Here is a 16,636-nt window from a genome sequence, read left to right as displayed (position 1 = left end):
AAATATTTTACAATAATTTTCATAGAAATCAGAAAAGTTTCATCATATACACATTCATTAAATAAATTTCACAAAGATAATCTTGTTTAAATACATGGATGCATACACATGCTCACGGACTTAGGGATGCACATCTAGCTAGCAAAAGTCATCTAAGAAGAACTAGCCACCCGAAAAAATACTCAAAGGTACACCCAAGGAGAACTAGCCACCTAAAAAAGACTATGCAACGAGAATACCCAAGGTGGACTAGTCTTCTAGAAAAATACTCTAAGATACGTCCTAGAAAGGACTAGGCATCCTGAAAAGTCAATGCAACAAGGACAGCCCATAGCGGTACGAATACACAAAATAATTATTTAGGATCACCCGGTAAAATACTATATGGTACAACCCATAGTGATCCAAGAAAACCCCCGTGTCTTACATCGATCGCCCGGTAAAGTCCACATGCCATGAAAATGCATGATTAACCCAACCATTATCATTTTAATTTCAAACAATCATTTTAAGAAATCTTAAAGGTCACTATGGGGGCTTTGTCACCCAGTATAGGCCAACAGCTCAGGCATAATGTCTCATTCCACCATCCCTGACTCATGAGACTAAAAAATAGAAATTTTAAAGGTAATTGTTGAGACTCAAATATTGCATAATTTTTCCCATTTATATCTTCATTTTATGAACATGAATCAGCTTAATATTCTATTTTACTCATGTATGTGTGCAAGATGAATTTAAGTGCTAGGATTGAAAAGGGGTGTTAAAAGCATGAATTTGATGCTCAAGAATCACCAAGGCAAGGGATGGATCTTAGGAGACCAAGATTGAAGAATTCACATGCCAATGATTTAAGAAAACTAAGTGAGGAATGAAAAGAATCAAAGATTTGAAGTGAAGAATCTTGAAAGATTTGAAGTGAAGAATCTTGAAATCATCCTGAAAAAGTGTATTCTTAAGCTCTGATGTCTATTTTGGATAACTGCGCAGCAAGAAATCTATTTTAAACAAACCGTGTAGCGAGAAGTCTATTTTGAAAAACTTATATTTGAGGAAGTTTCTAGTATTTTTCAACTTTGTACGAAAATTGAAGTTCCCTACTTATAAATAGGGCTTCTTAGGGCATTCCTAGGCATCATTAAAAGCATTCAAGAGAAATATTTAGGGTTTTTAAAAGGGTTTTCAATTTTATAAGTTTTTTTTTTTTTTTCCTTTTAGATCTTTTCTATTTGCATTTCTTTCTTTCTTATTGCTTTCTTTTTCTATTTTAGTTATGTTTTTCTAAGTTCCCTCTAACCCAAGCTAGAAGGGAAGCACATGGGATTAATAATTCTTTAAGTTATGATGATTGATTGTTTTAATGATGAGAAGAATGGTGTATGCATGTTATCTATTGTTTAAGTTTTGTTTTTTATCCTCTTGTGAGATCTATATGTTTCTATCATATGAGATCTACATTGATGGATAGGCTTACCCTAGATCAATCAGATTTTCTAGATAGAAGAGGTTCTCAACCTGTTATATTTCTTTGATTTTCATTATCTCATTGATGTTGAATTCTTAAAATCACTGGCGCTTGAGAATATATATCAATGGTGTAAATCCATGATTTTCTAATCTTTTATATCATTTATTTAAAATATTTAAACTGTTTTATTTTCCGATTAGGCTGACCACGGTGCTCAGATCCTAGTTGTGTTATCCAAGCCATCATGATTTTGGAACATTAACCTATGTGCGGAACTTTGAAGCTTGGGTGTTTGCATTTGATTTTCTCCTTCTCACAATTCATCTCCCTGTGGGATCGACCCTGTATTCACAGAATATTACTTATGAACCTCTGCACTTGGAGGCAAGCAATCAGTAACCTACCAAACTAGCGGCCAATTATAGTTTTACAGGTAGAACTTACCATCGTAAGGTTATATGAAGACGGTTCATTAAAGCCACATAGGGCAAATGTTACATTAAGCCACATAAGGCAAACAGTCCATCCCAAGGATGTGAAAAAAATAAAATTTTTCAAAAGCCACATAGGCAACAAATGGTCCATAAGATAGTAAATCCACAATAAAAAAACTCCATTTAATTTATTAGACAAATAGCCACTAGTACAAGGATCTCCAAGCATCCATACAGTAAACACAAGTAGTGAAATAAGCCACGTCAAATATCAATAGCGTTCATCCATATGAGATGTTTCATTTAAACCGGAATAGAGAATTTTGCAATATATAGCATGTTCAGCTACTTGAATGTAAATCCAATGATCAATCATTTAGGAAGAATTCACTCAAACATAAACTAGCATTCGTAATTATTTTTACTAAATATTTAATTAAGCAAATAATGAAATAAGTCAACTATATAATTATCATGATATAGAAAAGCTTGAAGGTAATCCTCACCTCCGAATCAGATCGCCTAATTCGACTTATCTGGCACTCGGGTGTAGATGTAGATGATTTAAAATTCCAATTCCTTTACTAGATCGATTTGACTCAGTTTCAACTTGAATTCATTTCAGCATCTACCCAAATTTAAGGTAATCTACACATGGACAATTGTTGAGGGTCAAATATTGCATATTAGACCCCATTGATTGCATGGATTTATGATTATGATATTGCTTAACGGCCTGAATTAATCGTGTTTGTAATGCAAGGTGTGTTTACAAGCTTGAATGGGAAATGATACTAAAAGCAAGGATTTAACGCTCTGGCATCACCAAGGCATTGGACGGGACTCCATGGGACCAAGATTGAGGATTTACATACCAGAGATCAGAGAAATTCCAGTCACTCACTTCAAACAGGCCTGAAAGACATCCATAATGCAAGATCACGGGGTTCCCACCATCTGATTAGCTCCAAACTTTATATGAAGCCTGATGATCATGAATTAACCGTACACGACAATTTTCATCCATTGGATCCTTGTGGAAGTGGCTCAATGGTTAGATCATCCCATAAACCATTGATTTTGGTCACACCTGAGATCTGGATATTCTTCAAACTGGACCTAGACAGCTTAAATGAGATGAGAAAAGGAATGGACAGATCGGATCTTCCACAAGCATCACACTGAGTCCCACCTTGAATGACATGTGCAAGTGCACATGTGCACTAGCAGCGCACCAAACCAATTCAAGAGGTCATCTGACCTTTGACCGACTGATTCCAAGTTAAAAACGGAAATCTCCATTTTGCTCTTTTCGCGCCCTGCGAAACGCCCGAACAGAGCCTCACGGTTGGAGTCTGTGGACCACGATCGTGATCTTCATGATCGATCTGAACCGTCCACTGGAATCGGACGAACGTACTGCCTTAGACCATGAAGACTGTGCCAGGGATGAAACCTGAGATCGCGCTCACCATGTTGAACGTCTGATGATCGCCGCATGATCAATCAAGGTGGACCGTAGTAAAGACGATCCAAACCCGACCATATCTGAATGAATTTTCATAAAGCGTCTAATGGACAGATTGGATTTCTCATAAAAGCCCGATCATGAGCACCACCGTCAACACAGCGGTAAGAAGGAGAGCTTTGTTGTGCGCGTCTATGACTCGATGATTCGGGGCCGTTCTGCACTCATGGCCAGGATCGGTCCGACGATCCTGGCCGTCCAAACCTTCCATATAAGGCCGCTGATCACCCTCAAGGAGGCCGACTGGAGTAGATCATGCAATCAGCTCCATGTTACGCCTCTACTTGTTGCACGCAAGAAAATTCCGAATTCCCTGCTGCATAAAACTTCCGCATGGAGTGCGGAACCTCTCGACCGACCTTCTCCAACTTCTGCGTAAGCTTCACCGCCTCTCGTACGGAAGGAACCGACTCCAGCCAGGACTTCCTCCCGCCGACCGTCCTACTATTAAAGAGACAAGAGAGATGAGAGAAGTGGGTGTGGTTTTTTTGAACGTGGAGAGTGAGCAGCAAAGGCTGGAGTAGGGAGGGAGGCTTTGGGCTTGGCTGCTGGAAGCTGGAATGTGAGCTTGGACGAAGGATCGGCTTGGTTTTTTTGGAAGGAAAAAGAGAAGAAGGAAGCTTAGCAGAGGGCTGGACGTAGCTGCACATGAGCTGAGAAAGAGAGATCTGGTTCTTCTTCTATTCTTTCTCTTTTTATTTTAAATCCAGCCGCATCATGCCTGTGTGTGGCTAAACCTCTTAGCTAGGGCTAAGAGGTGAAGCCTGTAGCGAGATGGGAGATACTATTTCATACTTTTAATTTAAATTCATGAACTGAATTTGATTTGTGTTTATTATTAAAGGAATGTTTTCTTAGTCTTTAATGGTCTGTTGTGACTGAAATTACAATGGGTCTGCAATGGCTTTGAATATTTCTTTTCCCCTTTGTTGATGTTTATGACGCCAGGAAGCCTTGTTGTTCACCATCGTCTCCTGGGCATGGTTGGATAATGGTACCCTTCCTAACTTTCATGTACTGTTGATTGGTTGGTAATTAGTTTAATCCTGTTGTTTGCTTTGTCTCCTGGGCATGGTTAGATGATGGAATCCATTCTAATTTATATACCTTTCATCTCTTGAAAACCAGATCAAGTAAGTTCAGCTTAAATTCCATAATTCTTGATGCAGGCATAAGATCTCCCTGATCCCTACAAGTGGATCCTCTGAATCCCTAGTTTCATTCCTCTGAATTACTTAAGTTTTAGATAATTATTCCCTAAATTTTATTTGGTTTAGATCACATCTTAGTTTAGTTCTAGTTCTACTTGGTTTCAGATAATGTACAGGTATCAGTCCTTTGGGATTCGACCTCGGTCTTACCAAGTTTATTACTACATCACAACCCTATACTTGGGGAGTGAACAACAATTCCAATCTAAGGCAAGGTTTTAAAAACAATTAACACTAATTAAACTTGGTTAGATGTGCTCTTACAACCGAACTTGATTCACTTGTTAACTCGATTAATTCAACTCGTCTACAATTCCATTTCTATCATAAGATAAAGAGCTTTAATCGCGCATGTATACAATATTAAACTCATTAATAATTGGATACGATTAACATACCTCAACCACCCGTCTCAACTCGATTCGACTTGCTCCCAAATCAAACCCGATTGGTTCGGCCCGGTCTTAACCAAATCCTACCTCATTTCGACATCGCATGAGAAGTACGAACTTAGTTTAAACTCGGATTCGACTCGACAGCTCTCCCAACTCATCTTCTTCATCATCTATCCCAATTCTTCTTCCTTCCACTTTCTCTAATGAAACATCCAACAGTGATATATATAGACACAACTCGCAGCTAACCTAATTAATGGAATCATTGGGTCAACGTGCTAAGTTAACTCGGCTCGACCAAGTAGACTGCAGCTCCCTCTCACGCTCCTTTCTCCTTGCTCCTTCTCGCTCTCTTGAACTTGGTAAACCAACAATGGCGCTGAATTCCAGCGCCAAACAGTGAAACGAGTTGAGTCAGTACTCTACCCGGTAGCTTGGCTCAAGCAAGGGTGTGTCAATGGGCAGCAAATCTTTTGTTCTGTCTCATATCTCAACCCGAACATGTCTAAACTCAGCCCAAATTTGGCCCAGACTCGGACCGAGTCGTCCTGACTTAGTGTGGCACCAACGTGCTCTCTCTCTCTCTCTCTCTCTCTCTCTCTCATCTTATCCTTTCTACTTCTCATTTCTTCTTTTGCTTTTCTTCTTCTTCTTCTTTGTTTCTTTCATCTTCAGCTAAATGAGAGTGGGCCTAGACTCGCCCAAACGTGCAGCAATTCGAGCCAAGTCGACTCAACTCGACACTACAGTCAAGGCAACGCGGCTTCTCCCTTTTCTTCCTCTTTCTTTCTTATCTCCTCTATCTTCTCCTTTTTGCAATTCACGTCTAGCAATTAGACTGAGAATGGATTAGCTCGACTCGCGACGACTCGAATCGAGTCGACTCAACCTCGTGCGGCAACATAAATGGCGCCTTCTCCTGATTTCTCTCATTTCGCTAACTTTTAGAGTTTCTTTAGGGCATTTCCTGAATTGGAAAGGGAGCTTTTATAGCCTCCACAATCTCTTCCAAAGGCTTCGGACGTAACTAATCCGGGATTAGTTATTGGGTTTAACCGTTCTATCAAGTGTGTTTAAGTTGGTTGAGTAACATTTTATTCGCATGGCAGTATTTTGACGTTATAGATGATTCTCTAACAATATGGGCTACTAGGTGGACGTCTTTGATTGGGAAATAGAGCCCATGCACTGATGGTGCGGTTTTCGGCCAAATCGAGGAAGATGACCACCCTGTTCATGGCGGATATTGATCTAGGGGATCACCCTCCAATCCAAGGCTTCTGATTGGTCTGGATGGGTCCACGGATCATTGTGAAGTTCACGTTTTAAATGGACGGCCTGGTGTTTTGGCGATAATGTGAGATTTTCTCATTTCGAATGCCATTTTCTCGGGCCGACAATTTCTCTCTTGAGATCTTCACACCATGAGTGAAAGGGCTTCCTAATGCCCTTCGATGCCTGAAATGATCTAGGATGAAGGATCCTAGCGGTTGAGATCATGCCACAGCGAAAATGAAAAGTTCTTTCCATTCTTCTACAGTTGCGAACACCCTAAAATGCGGAATGCAGCACATGGACCACAAATCTTAGTGGCTTCGTTGTGGTGCGAGTCTTTTTGAATCCGGACTGCTACTCTTAGTGGTTGGCTAGTGACGCTGCCACTAGCCTGGTGGCTAGTGTTCCGTGCTTTGTGGACCCCACCAGGATGTATGTGTTTCATCCATGCTGTCCATCCATTTTAAAAGATCATTTTAGTGATTGATACAAAAATTGAGGTATATCTAAAACTCAGGTGGACCACACCACCGAAAAATGTAGTGATTGAATGTTCACCATTAAAAACCTCCTAGGCCTAATGTAATGTTTATTTGACATCCAACCTATTGATTTGGTAGTACAGACCTGGATGAAGGGAAAAAGGAAATATCAGCTTGATTCAAAACTTTTGTCACCCTGCGAGACGTTTTTAATGGTGGGCATTTTAATCAAGACTATGTGATCCACTTGAAATTTGGATCTACCATATTTTTGGTCTCATATCGTAAAATGATTTGTAAAAATGGACGGATGGCATGGATAAAATACATACATAATGGTGGGCCTATATACCCCGACCACTAGCTGTTGGCTAGTGACAGGATCACTATCCAATCCGTTTCCCTCTTAATTAGTGGGCGTTTTTAATGGAGACAGGTAAGTTAACACTAACCAGTTAGAAAGGAACCCTCAACCATTTTGTCCCCTCAGGACAATGAACGGTCCTGATCTGGTCCATGTGCCCACATGTACGGTTTTGGACCATCAATATTCGTCAACGACTAAGAATAGGGAAAAATTAAAAAATAAAATTATATAATATCCTAAACGCCTTGTATCATATATAGTACGAAGAGCATGAATTTGGTGCATTTCCACATGAGTTTTGTCAACGATGATAACTTTTTCAAACGGAAACCGTGGCGTGACTTGCGAAGGTGGGTGAGGAGAATGCCCACCGCTTCTTTGAGGAAATGAGTTTACGTGCATAAGATCCTACCCACCCATCAGTTACAACACCCCTTGTTTGGTCTTGACTACAAAAATCGGGCTGATTCAACACCAAGGTAGGCCGCCCCTTAGGTGAATTATACCTAAAAACTCTAAAACTCACGTGTTATGTTCCATCTGAGTTTTGGAATAAGCTTGATTTTCGGGGAATGCTTTCATCCTGATCAAGTAAGTTAGATAAATGGACTGGATGAAACACCATGGTCGGTCGGTGGGTGTTTCATTGCAACTTTTTCAGTGTTTCCTCTGGTGTGGCCTACGTCAGTTTTGAATTGTTATGATTTTCAGGTTCCACGGTGAAGGAAAGACAGTATACCTGATAAAGCTCGGATCTCATGAAAGTTTCACCCACGTGTCCGCTGGTACGCAAGTCACGCTGGCCGTTTTCTTGCAGACTATATAGAGAAGCGAAGTCACATGATCTATTGTGTTCTCCACGTGTTATAAGACACCGTGACCGCTCGCAGAAACCTCTGTTAGGTTATTAGGCATGAGAATCCATGCACAACGCACAAGGCTACAGTACAACTTGCATGTACCTACCTTGATCCAAACCGTTCAAATCATGGGCCCACTTTAGATGGTGATCAGACCAAGGTTAGATTAAATGAAACACTAATCAATGTACACTTGGTCTGTTTTTTTCAAAAAAAAATAAAATTGGAATGGTCTTTCTTTATTCGACTGTAAACTGCATTAAATAACTCCTCAGACTGCATACGTGGAATACACTAACTCAAATTCAACCTTCCGAATTGCTGGACCACTATAGATAGGTGATTAAATGAGATGAGATTGAACAATCCAAACTTCTTATTCATGACCGCTTGTTTACTGAAAATTCATACCGTGATATCTAATCAATATACGTTTGGTCCACAATCATCTTATTTCGATCTCATAATCTAGACCATTTATCTGACTTACATGCATGCCTGGTGTACAACTCCATAACGCCTGAGTATCAACCATCACTTTCTATCAGTGCATGAAAGTTTTTTTTTTTTTTTAAATCGTAAACGAAATGCATTATAAGAAGAAAACGGCTGAGAATGCCATCTTCATAAAAATGCCTATACACGTGGCATCCCTTAAGAAAAACCAAATCCATTAAAATTGAGGAATCCACTGTCACTAAATCATAATCCCAAAATCTCATTGGTTGAGCAATCTTAACCGCTGATTCCTACACACTCATTTGTTGAAGTAGAACAGCTGGATATTTTTTCATGATAACCGTCCAATAAATGTTCACCACTCCAACAGTAAAAAACTGAATAACCAGAATAATTTTTGGCTCATAATACATATACACTAAAACCCATAATTTGGAATTTTTAATTTACATTACCTATGTATTCTACTTATGCAATTTCTAAGCAATTACCCAAGTCTTTCTTACTGTTAAATCCACTAATGACTGAAATTATAAGAAAACCCCCAGCATTTAATGCCATGTAATGGAAACGAATGCATGCATCGTGCATTGGGATTAGAGCCCATGTATGTGCCTTAAATGGTGCTTCTCCCACGTGCTTACTCGATCAACCCACTTATCGAGCATTAATCCATCCAGCAAAAGCATGCAATTGGCAGGCGCAAGGCCCCTTCCCGTAGATCTTGGCCTAAAGCATGCTTGGTCCGTACACATGCAGCATGTGCACGCCATTCCAAAATGTTCGAGTTCTGGGATCTTCCCAAACGAAGGCCTGCATGTGGACGGTTAGGTATGAAGTAAGCAGTAGCAGTTCACAATCCACAAGCCAGTGGGATATTCTGGGCAATTAATGATTCTTGGACCTTGGCCCATCGAATGTCTGAACCAACGGTATAGATCATGTACTTTTCAAGTCAGCGGCGGTCCGGTTTTCTATGTTGAAACTGAAGACCCCGTCCTTTCCATTTCTCACGTTATTGGTACCTGATGCTTTTTTTGAACGTTTGATGGTCTTAGTCAATCATATTGCTCATGTGAAATTACCAAAAAACCCTTTGGCAACTTATTAGTCCAAAAGTCACACTGAGTAGAACGATCCTAGCCGTGGGATGGGTTCCAAACAAGTGGATGGTTGAATGAAAAATGGGTAGGTTACAATTCAACTATCTGAATTTGGAGGGTAAGGATTTGCATCCATCTAGGCCAACATGATAGCAGATGTACCATTTCTTTCCAAGAAGGGCATTTCAGTAATTGAATCATAAAAAATAGAAAAAGGCCGCAAAATCTTTCAAATACGGCGCGGCTATCTTCAAAGTCTCAGCATTCCTAACGAACCTATCACCGAATGCTATATAAGTAGCACCAACGGCATTAACTTCCATCATCAACACCCTCTCTCTCTCTCTCTCTCTCTCTCTCTCTCTCAAATGGCTCAGTCCATCAGTTTCATTCTCTCCCTTCTTTTCTTCTTCTTTCAATTAACCAATGGAGCCTACAACATAATGAACTTTGGGGCAAAAGCCGATGGTAGGACCGACACAACCAGACCATTTCTTAGTGCATGGTCTGCTGCTTGCGCCTCATCTCAGCCTGCAACAATCCTAGTGCCCCGTGGATCCTATTTGCTGGGCCCCATAAACTTCAAAGGCCCATGTAAAAATACAAAAATCACTATTCAGATCGACGGCACCTTCATCGCTCCATCCAATTACGCATCACTAGGACCATCTGGCCACTGGCTGTATTTCGATACTGTTCAGGGCGTTTCGATCTATGGTGGGACCCTCGATGGACAGGGAAAGGGCCTATGGGCCTGCAAAGCGGGCAATCAGAATTGCCCAGCTGGCGCAGAGGTACATAAATTATAGTAGTAAATATAAAATTAACAATTAGGCTAATGAAAGATTTAACCTCATGAATTTTCATATTTAATTTAAGTATGGATGCATGCATGCATGTGTTTGTATTACGGAAGGGTTGCTATTGTAATTTTGAGCTTGGTGTGATAAAATGTCCTTAAGTATTGCATGTTAGCACTAAAAATCCGGCCTTGTTGTTGTATATTTCACTTTTTTGATTGTTGTGGTCGGTTGTATTTATTTAGTTTTATTTCATTAGTACTCTTTAGCACTTACACCTTAGAGATACACCAATTTAATGAGCAAATGACTTTTTGGTAATTTTATTTCTTTTAGCTATTCACCTAAAAAAAAATGGTAATATATATATATATATATATATATATATATATATATATATATATATATATATAAGGAAAAGGTACTATGCGCTCGACCTCGCGATAAGCTCCCATGAGGTCGAGCTGTGTGGGCCCCACCGTGATGCGTGTCGACCATCAACTCCGTGCATTTGATGGGTCCCCTCTAAATTATGGGATATGCCAAAAATCAGCTGTATATGGAACTCAGGTGGGCCATACCATCTAAAATCATGTGAAGATATGCCAAAAACATATAAAAGCACTTGGTGGGGCCCACCTGAGTTTTGAATGCTGCTGAAACTTGGTCTGAACCCTCATCCAAGTGGGACATACATAATGGATGGGCTGGATTTGCAAACCACACCTCGGTGGGCTCAAAAAATGATTATGAATGTTTTAACAGTGCACGGCCCCTCCCCACTTCTGTATGTGGTGTGGCCCACACAAGTCACGAATCGACTTGATTTTTGAGACCTAGGCCCACGATGGAATGGTGCATCTGACTGATGGGGTAGATGTTTGAAACGCATCACGGTGGGGCCCACACAGCTCGACCTCACAGGGCGGTCCCATCAGTTCAAGCGCATAGTACCTTTTCCCATATATATATATATGGGGTCGACCTCATGGGAACTTCCTTTGAGGTCGAGCTGTGTGGGCCCCACCATGATGTGTGTAGAACATCTACCTCATCAGTCAGATGCACCATTCCATACTGGGCCACGGGCTTAAAAATCAGGTCAATCCATGACTTAGGTGGGCCACACCACATACAACATTTAAGAGGGGTTAGCCTCCCATTAAAACATTCATAATTATTTATTGGGCCTACTAAGATGTGGTTCACAAATTCAGCCTATCCATTGTGTGTGTCCCACTTAGATGAGGGGGTAAACCAAGTTTCAGTTGTATCCAAAACTCAAGTGGCTCCAACCAAGTGCTTTTATATGTTTTGTGCATGTCAGCACATGGTTTTAAATGTTATAGCCTACCTGAGTTCCGTATACAGCTGGTTTTTGGGATGGGTCTACTCACGGATGCATAAGACCATCTGATTGCTGTAGTTTTTGCATGGAAGAGCATAATGGACAGTTCAGGTAGATGACATGCAGGCCAATGGGTCCAAATACAATTAGGTGCATGGTAATGTTTCCGTGCACCTGTTTTTTTTTTAAAGGTTTCAATAAGGATATGCCCAAAAGGGCATGGCTGTTTCACTATCAAGTGGGCCATAAAGTACGAAGTCAATGGCTAAAACAATTATTCTAGCGGTACATTTGTTTTATATGCCATGGCCCACCTGCTGACTGCTGTGTGTTTTTGAGTAAGATCCAAACACTGACCCCACCTGATGGAAACTTCAGATCTCCTGCACGTGGGTGAACTGGGGTTCCACGCGCGCATGGAATTGGCAATTGCCAACTCATCCGTTGACTACTAAGTACAGGAAATATGTTCGGTTTCGTTTTTTTTATATATTAATTGTCTGGTCCGATGCGACGGATTCAGATATCTAGCTATACTAATTTGCTATCGTGCGCACATGCAGTCACTAACCTTCCACAACGCCAAAGACATCTTAATCAGCGGCCTAACATCGATCAACAGCCAGCTCTACCACGTGGTGATCAACGGTTGCCAAAGCGTGATGATCCAAGGGGTCAAGATCATCGCACCTGGCAACAGCCCCAACACGGACGGCATACATGTGCAGCAATCAAGGGGCGTGACTATCACTCGCACAGGCATTAAGACGGGCGATGATTGCATCTCGGTGGGCCCAGGCACAATGAACTTGTGGGTCGAGCAAATCTCTTGTGGGCCCGGGCACGGCATCAGGTAAGATCCTAGCCGTCAGGAAAGGCAAACATGCAAAATCACATATGGTACTCAACATATATGGTTAGGATCATGTACGCTGACACATGAAAGTGGTGTTAGGCTGGAAGGACGGTTCGGATCAAAGTATATACTATCCGTCTTCTCCAATCTAATACAAACGTTTCTAGTATAAGCTTAACATCCAAATCGAAGTGTGGGGACCATCATGATGTTTTAATAACATCCAATCCGTCCATAATTTTCGCCCCATAGTGGTCTCCATGGTGATAAAAATCCCAGTTGATCCAAGTCTCAGTAAGGCCACACCACAAGGAAGAGTTGGGATTGGTACATGCTCACTATTAAAACTTTCCAAATTGCATTTAAGGCCCACCGTGTTTTGTATATACCATCTAATCCATTTAGAATATGCATACAACAAGGATGAATGATAAAAAAAAAAAAAAAATCAAAAAAAAAAGAAAGAAAGAAAGAAAGAAAGAAAGAAAGATTCAGGCCATTCCAAAGCTTAGGTGTGGCCTCCAGCTCAGCTCATTTGCACTATAGGACGGTTACAACTAGTTGCACGGGAAATAATAACAAAATTAAAAAAACAACGTATGTAACATGCATGACATTGACGGCTTGATACTAACGTGCGCATGTGTATGGTTGTGGCAGCATCGGAAGCCTTGGGAAGCACCTCCAAGAAGCAGGGGTGCAAAACGTGACTGTAAAAAATACCGTATTTGAGGGAACCTCGAACGGACTGAGGATAAAATCGTGGGGAAGGCCCAGCTATGGGTTCGTCAGAGGCGTCGTTTTTCAGAACGCTATCATGAAAAATGTCAAAAACCCCATCATAATCGACCAAAATTACTGCCCTCACAACCAAGGTTGCCCTGGCCAGGTAAGCATTTCAAGGGCATATATATATATATATATATATATGAAAACTTACTCTTATTTTGCTAGTTTTGGGCGTAGCCCACAGTCCTTAAAGACTGCCCCATGGTTCGCCTGGTTGGCCTACCGGTCCATGTCTATCCTGCCATGGCTTCTTATTTTGGCTGGGCTTGGCCTTCAGCCGTTATTTGGACCCGAATCCAATTGGGTTAGGAAACCATCAAGTTGGGCTTGGAAAAAAAAAAAAGAGCATTTACATGGTTTGGCTCACCTAATGGATGGATTAGATCACACACACATTTGCCACTTGTATAAATGGGCCCTTTTACATGTGTGATTTTATAATTTTTTTTATGTAAAAAAAAAATAAAAAAAATAAAAAATAAAAAATAAAAAAAAACTCACTATTAACAACTAACCGGACCCTACTAGATCTGACCCAACTTTCACCAGGTCTCTTACACAGACTCAAAATCTTTAATAAGAGACCTGAACCCGGCCCAATTCCTTAATAGGTCCAAAAGATGGGACCTGGACTAAAATCGAGTCGGGTCTATTAGGGTCCGAGTATCCATTTACAACCCTATGCCTTTTGGGCCATGCTTGGACTGAAACATGTGAGCCCGTTGGGCAAGACCAGCCCTAAAATTTAAGCCAGTTTATAATCAGGTTGGGCTCAGGCTATATCTAAGAGCCCATCAGCTGGCTAGATTATGAGCTAGTGATACAAATTGCTATTTTATTTCCCTTCTCTTTTCCATTACTAGAACTTTTTTTTTCAACATTTCTGATTATTATTATTTATTTATTTTTTCAGCATTCGGGTATAAGAATCAGTCAAGTGAAATATAGCAACATCCAAGGAACTTCTGCAACTAAAGTGGCGGTGAAATTCGATTGCAGTGCGGTCAATCCATGCAAAGCCATTGGTTTGCAGGATGTGAAGCTTACTTATCAGAATCAGCCGGCACAATCTTTCTGTAAGAACGCTGATGGAACGTCTGGCGGTTTTGTGGTCCCACCAAGCTGTCTGTAAATCATCGTCTTCATCATATAAACATTGTCCCAATTAATTGGGGTAGGCTATATAGCTGTCTGTAAACATACAGGGACTTTTCCCCTCTACCATCTAATTAAAACTCGTGATTATGTAGAATTTAAATATAAAAAAAATCATATATCCATCTACAATGATGAAAAAAATATCATGTCCAATTCATGTTAAGCACAACTTGAGGTGGGGTTGCTGAGGCTATCACTGTTCCATTGCCAAGGAAAATTCTGCATTCGCTATTGACTATGGTTCTCTGTGTCCTTAATTCAGAACGTACATCAGACATTGATTTGATCCGTGCTTTCTATCAGGTGGGCTTTATGGCCTAGGGTACGTAACTAAACATCCGCTCGCATGCTGCTAACTTTCCGAATGGTAGCCCTACAAATAGATCACAGAACACAAATATCCATACTCAACTAGCAAAAGTCCTCTGATTGATAGGTGAGATCATCCAATGTGAATTTTTGAGGCACGTAGGGCCCACCTATCAACTGTCAAGATCATGTTTATATTTACATGTAGGGTTGGAAGAAGTATCTATCTTTGCAAAGAAGAACAACCAAAAAAGTGCAGAATTTAATCCTTTTATAAAAATATCCACAATCTAATTAAATATCCACAATCTAATCAAGTGAGCCAATAATGTGAACCATAAAATCATTAAGAGTAACTTTTTCATGAGGCAAGAGAGATGGCATTTGAAGCCAAAACAGTTCGACAACAGAATGAGCAAGCGAACGATATTGAGATTCCATGCTCGATCAAGAAATGGTTGACTGCTTCTTAGCCCGCCAGGAAATGAGATTGTCACAAAGGAAAATAGCAAAACCTAATGTGGATCTGCGATCATTTGAATCACTAGCCCAATCAGCACTAGAATAAGTTTGAAGAGTAGGAGAACCTTTCCGAAAATGAAGACTATGTGTAACGGTGCCTTTGAGAAATCAAAGAATCCATTTAATTAACTACTAATCAAGGAGCATGCGTGAATTGACACACCTAATTGACGGCAAATGAATTATTAGGCCTAGTGATGGTGACATATTGTAAAGCGCCCGCAATGCTTCGATATTCATGAGGATATAAAAGAACATCACAATCATAGCAAGAGAGCTTAGACCCAATCACCATAGGAGAGCGTAAAGACTTTGCACCATCTATCTTTGAGCAACGCAAAAGATCCAAGACATTTGCCACGCCTTGAAATTCGAAACTCGAGTTGGCCATGCCCAAATTCGAATCCAGGAAGCGTGAGGTTATAATATGATAAATTTCAATTTTCATCACGTAATTTTCATTCAATTACATAGGTAATCAGAGACCAACTAAAAATAAATAAATGGTAATTCATTCTCATTAATGGAATTGTTTACTATTTCAATCATCCAACTTTAAGTAAACTTTATTACATTGAAAACTCATTTTCCACCCACCTCATTACAAATATATTGAAATTTATTTAACAATAAAATAAAAATAAAAAATCTTCATGTTGTCCTTGTTGTATTTGATGTCTTAAATCTAATCAGATTCTACGCAGATTTTTCGCGCAACTACGAAAGTGCGGGATTTGTTTCCAATTCTGTTTATGATTCTTTCCGATTTTGTCTAGGATTCCTCTTCTTCTTCTTCTTCTATATATATATATATATATATATATAGGTGTAAACGATATTGGGAGGTATTATTATAAGAAATTCTAAGGCTTTCTAAAAAGGTTCTAGGGTTTGCAAAGGGTGTATAGCAAGGGTGAGATTCAAGCTTGTTTGAATCGAGTAAATCTTTTCTCTTTGTAATTTCTACTTTCATAGTGAAGATATGTCGCTTTGTGCCATGGTTTTTTTCCGAAAGGATTTTTCACATTAAATCTTTGTGTTCTCTTGTATTTGCTTCGTGCACTTGGATTGCTATTCTAGATTTATCTTTGTGTGATTCCATAGTCCAAAACCCAACAGTCCCGCTGGCTCCTCACACTCAATCCCTATAAAACAATTTGTTTGGTTGTGAGTGCGATAGTGACTCGTAGGGTTACTTCAATCCTAAGTCGGGATTTACATGTTACTATCGTAACACATATCAATACATTGAGCAAAAATCAATATCAAAAC

The 16,636-nt window shown here is 40.1% G+C and overlaps 1 protein-coding gene across 2 annotated transcripts; it reads left to right on the top strand.

The window, feature by feature from the left end:
* Window positions 1-1,182: 1,182 nt before the first annotated feature.
* LOC131240261 (polygalacturonase-like) lies at window positions 1,183-14,627 on the top strand. 2 transcript variants are annotated; one of them, XM_058238383.1, is made up of 5 exons: window positions 1,183-1,434; window positions 10,015-10,376; window positions 12,294-12,583; window positions 13,247-13,475; window positions 14,289-14,627. In XM_058238383.1, exons 1-5 carry the CDS (start codon window positions 1,380-1,382, stop codon window positions 14,505-14,507), a joined length of 1,155 nt encoding a protein of 384 aa, XP_058094366.1. In that variant the 5' UTR covers window positions 1,183-1,379; the 3' UTR covers window positions 14,508-14,627. The 2 variants fall into 2 exon arrangements, with proteins under 2 accessions (XP_058094366.1, XP_058094365.1); XM_058238382.1 differs by lacking the exon at window positions 1,183-1,434 and having other exon boundaries at window positions 9,859-10,376.
* Window positions 14,628-16,636: the final 2,009 nt, after the last annotated feature.

Source organism: Magnolia sinica, chromosome 3, assembly GCF_029962835.1.
Source record: "Magnolia sinica isolate HGM2019 chromosome 3, MsV1, whole genome shotgun sequence".
NCBI lineage: Eukaryota > Viridiplantae > Streptophyta > Magnoliopsida > Magnoliales > Magnoliaceae > Magnolia > Magnolia sinica.
The sequence above is the reverse complement of the archived record's forward strand: the minus strand, read 5'-3'. Positions and strand labels throughout refer to the sequence as shown.

Coding starts and splice junctions, on each gene's coding strand:
- LOC131240261 (XM_058238382.1), top strand. CDS start 9,951: ATGGCTCAGTCCATCAGTTTCATTCTCTCCCTTCTTTTCTTCTTCTTT. Junction 10,377..12,293: donor ATTGCCCAGCTGGCGCAGAG/GTACATAAATTA, acceptor GCGCACATGCAG/TCACTAACCTTCCACAACGC. Junction 13,476..14,288: donor ACCAAGGTTGCCCTGGCCAG/GTAAGCATTTCA, acceptor TTATTTTTTCAG/CATTCGGGTATAAGAATCAG.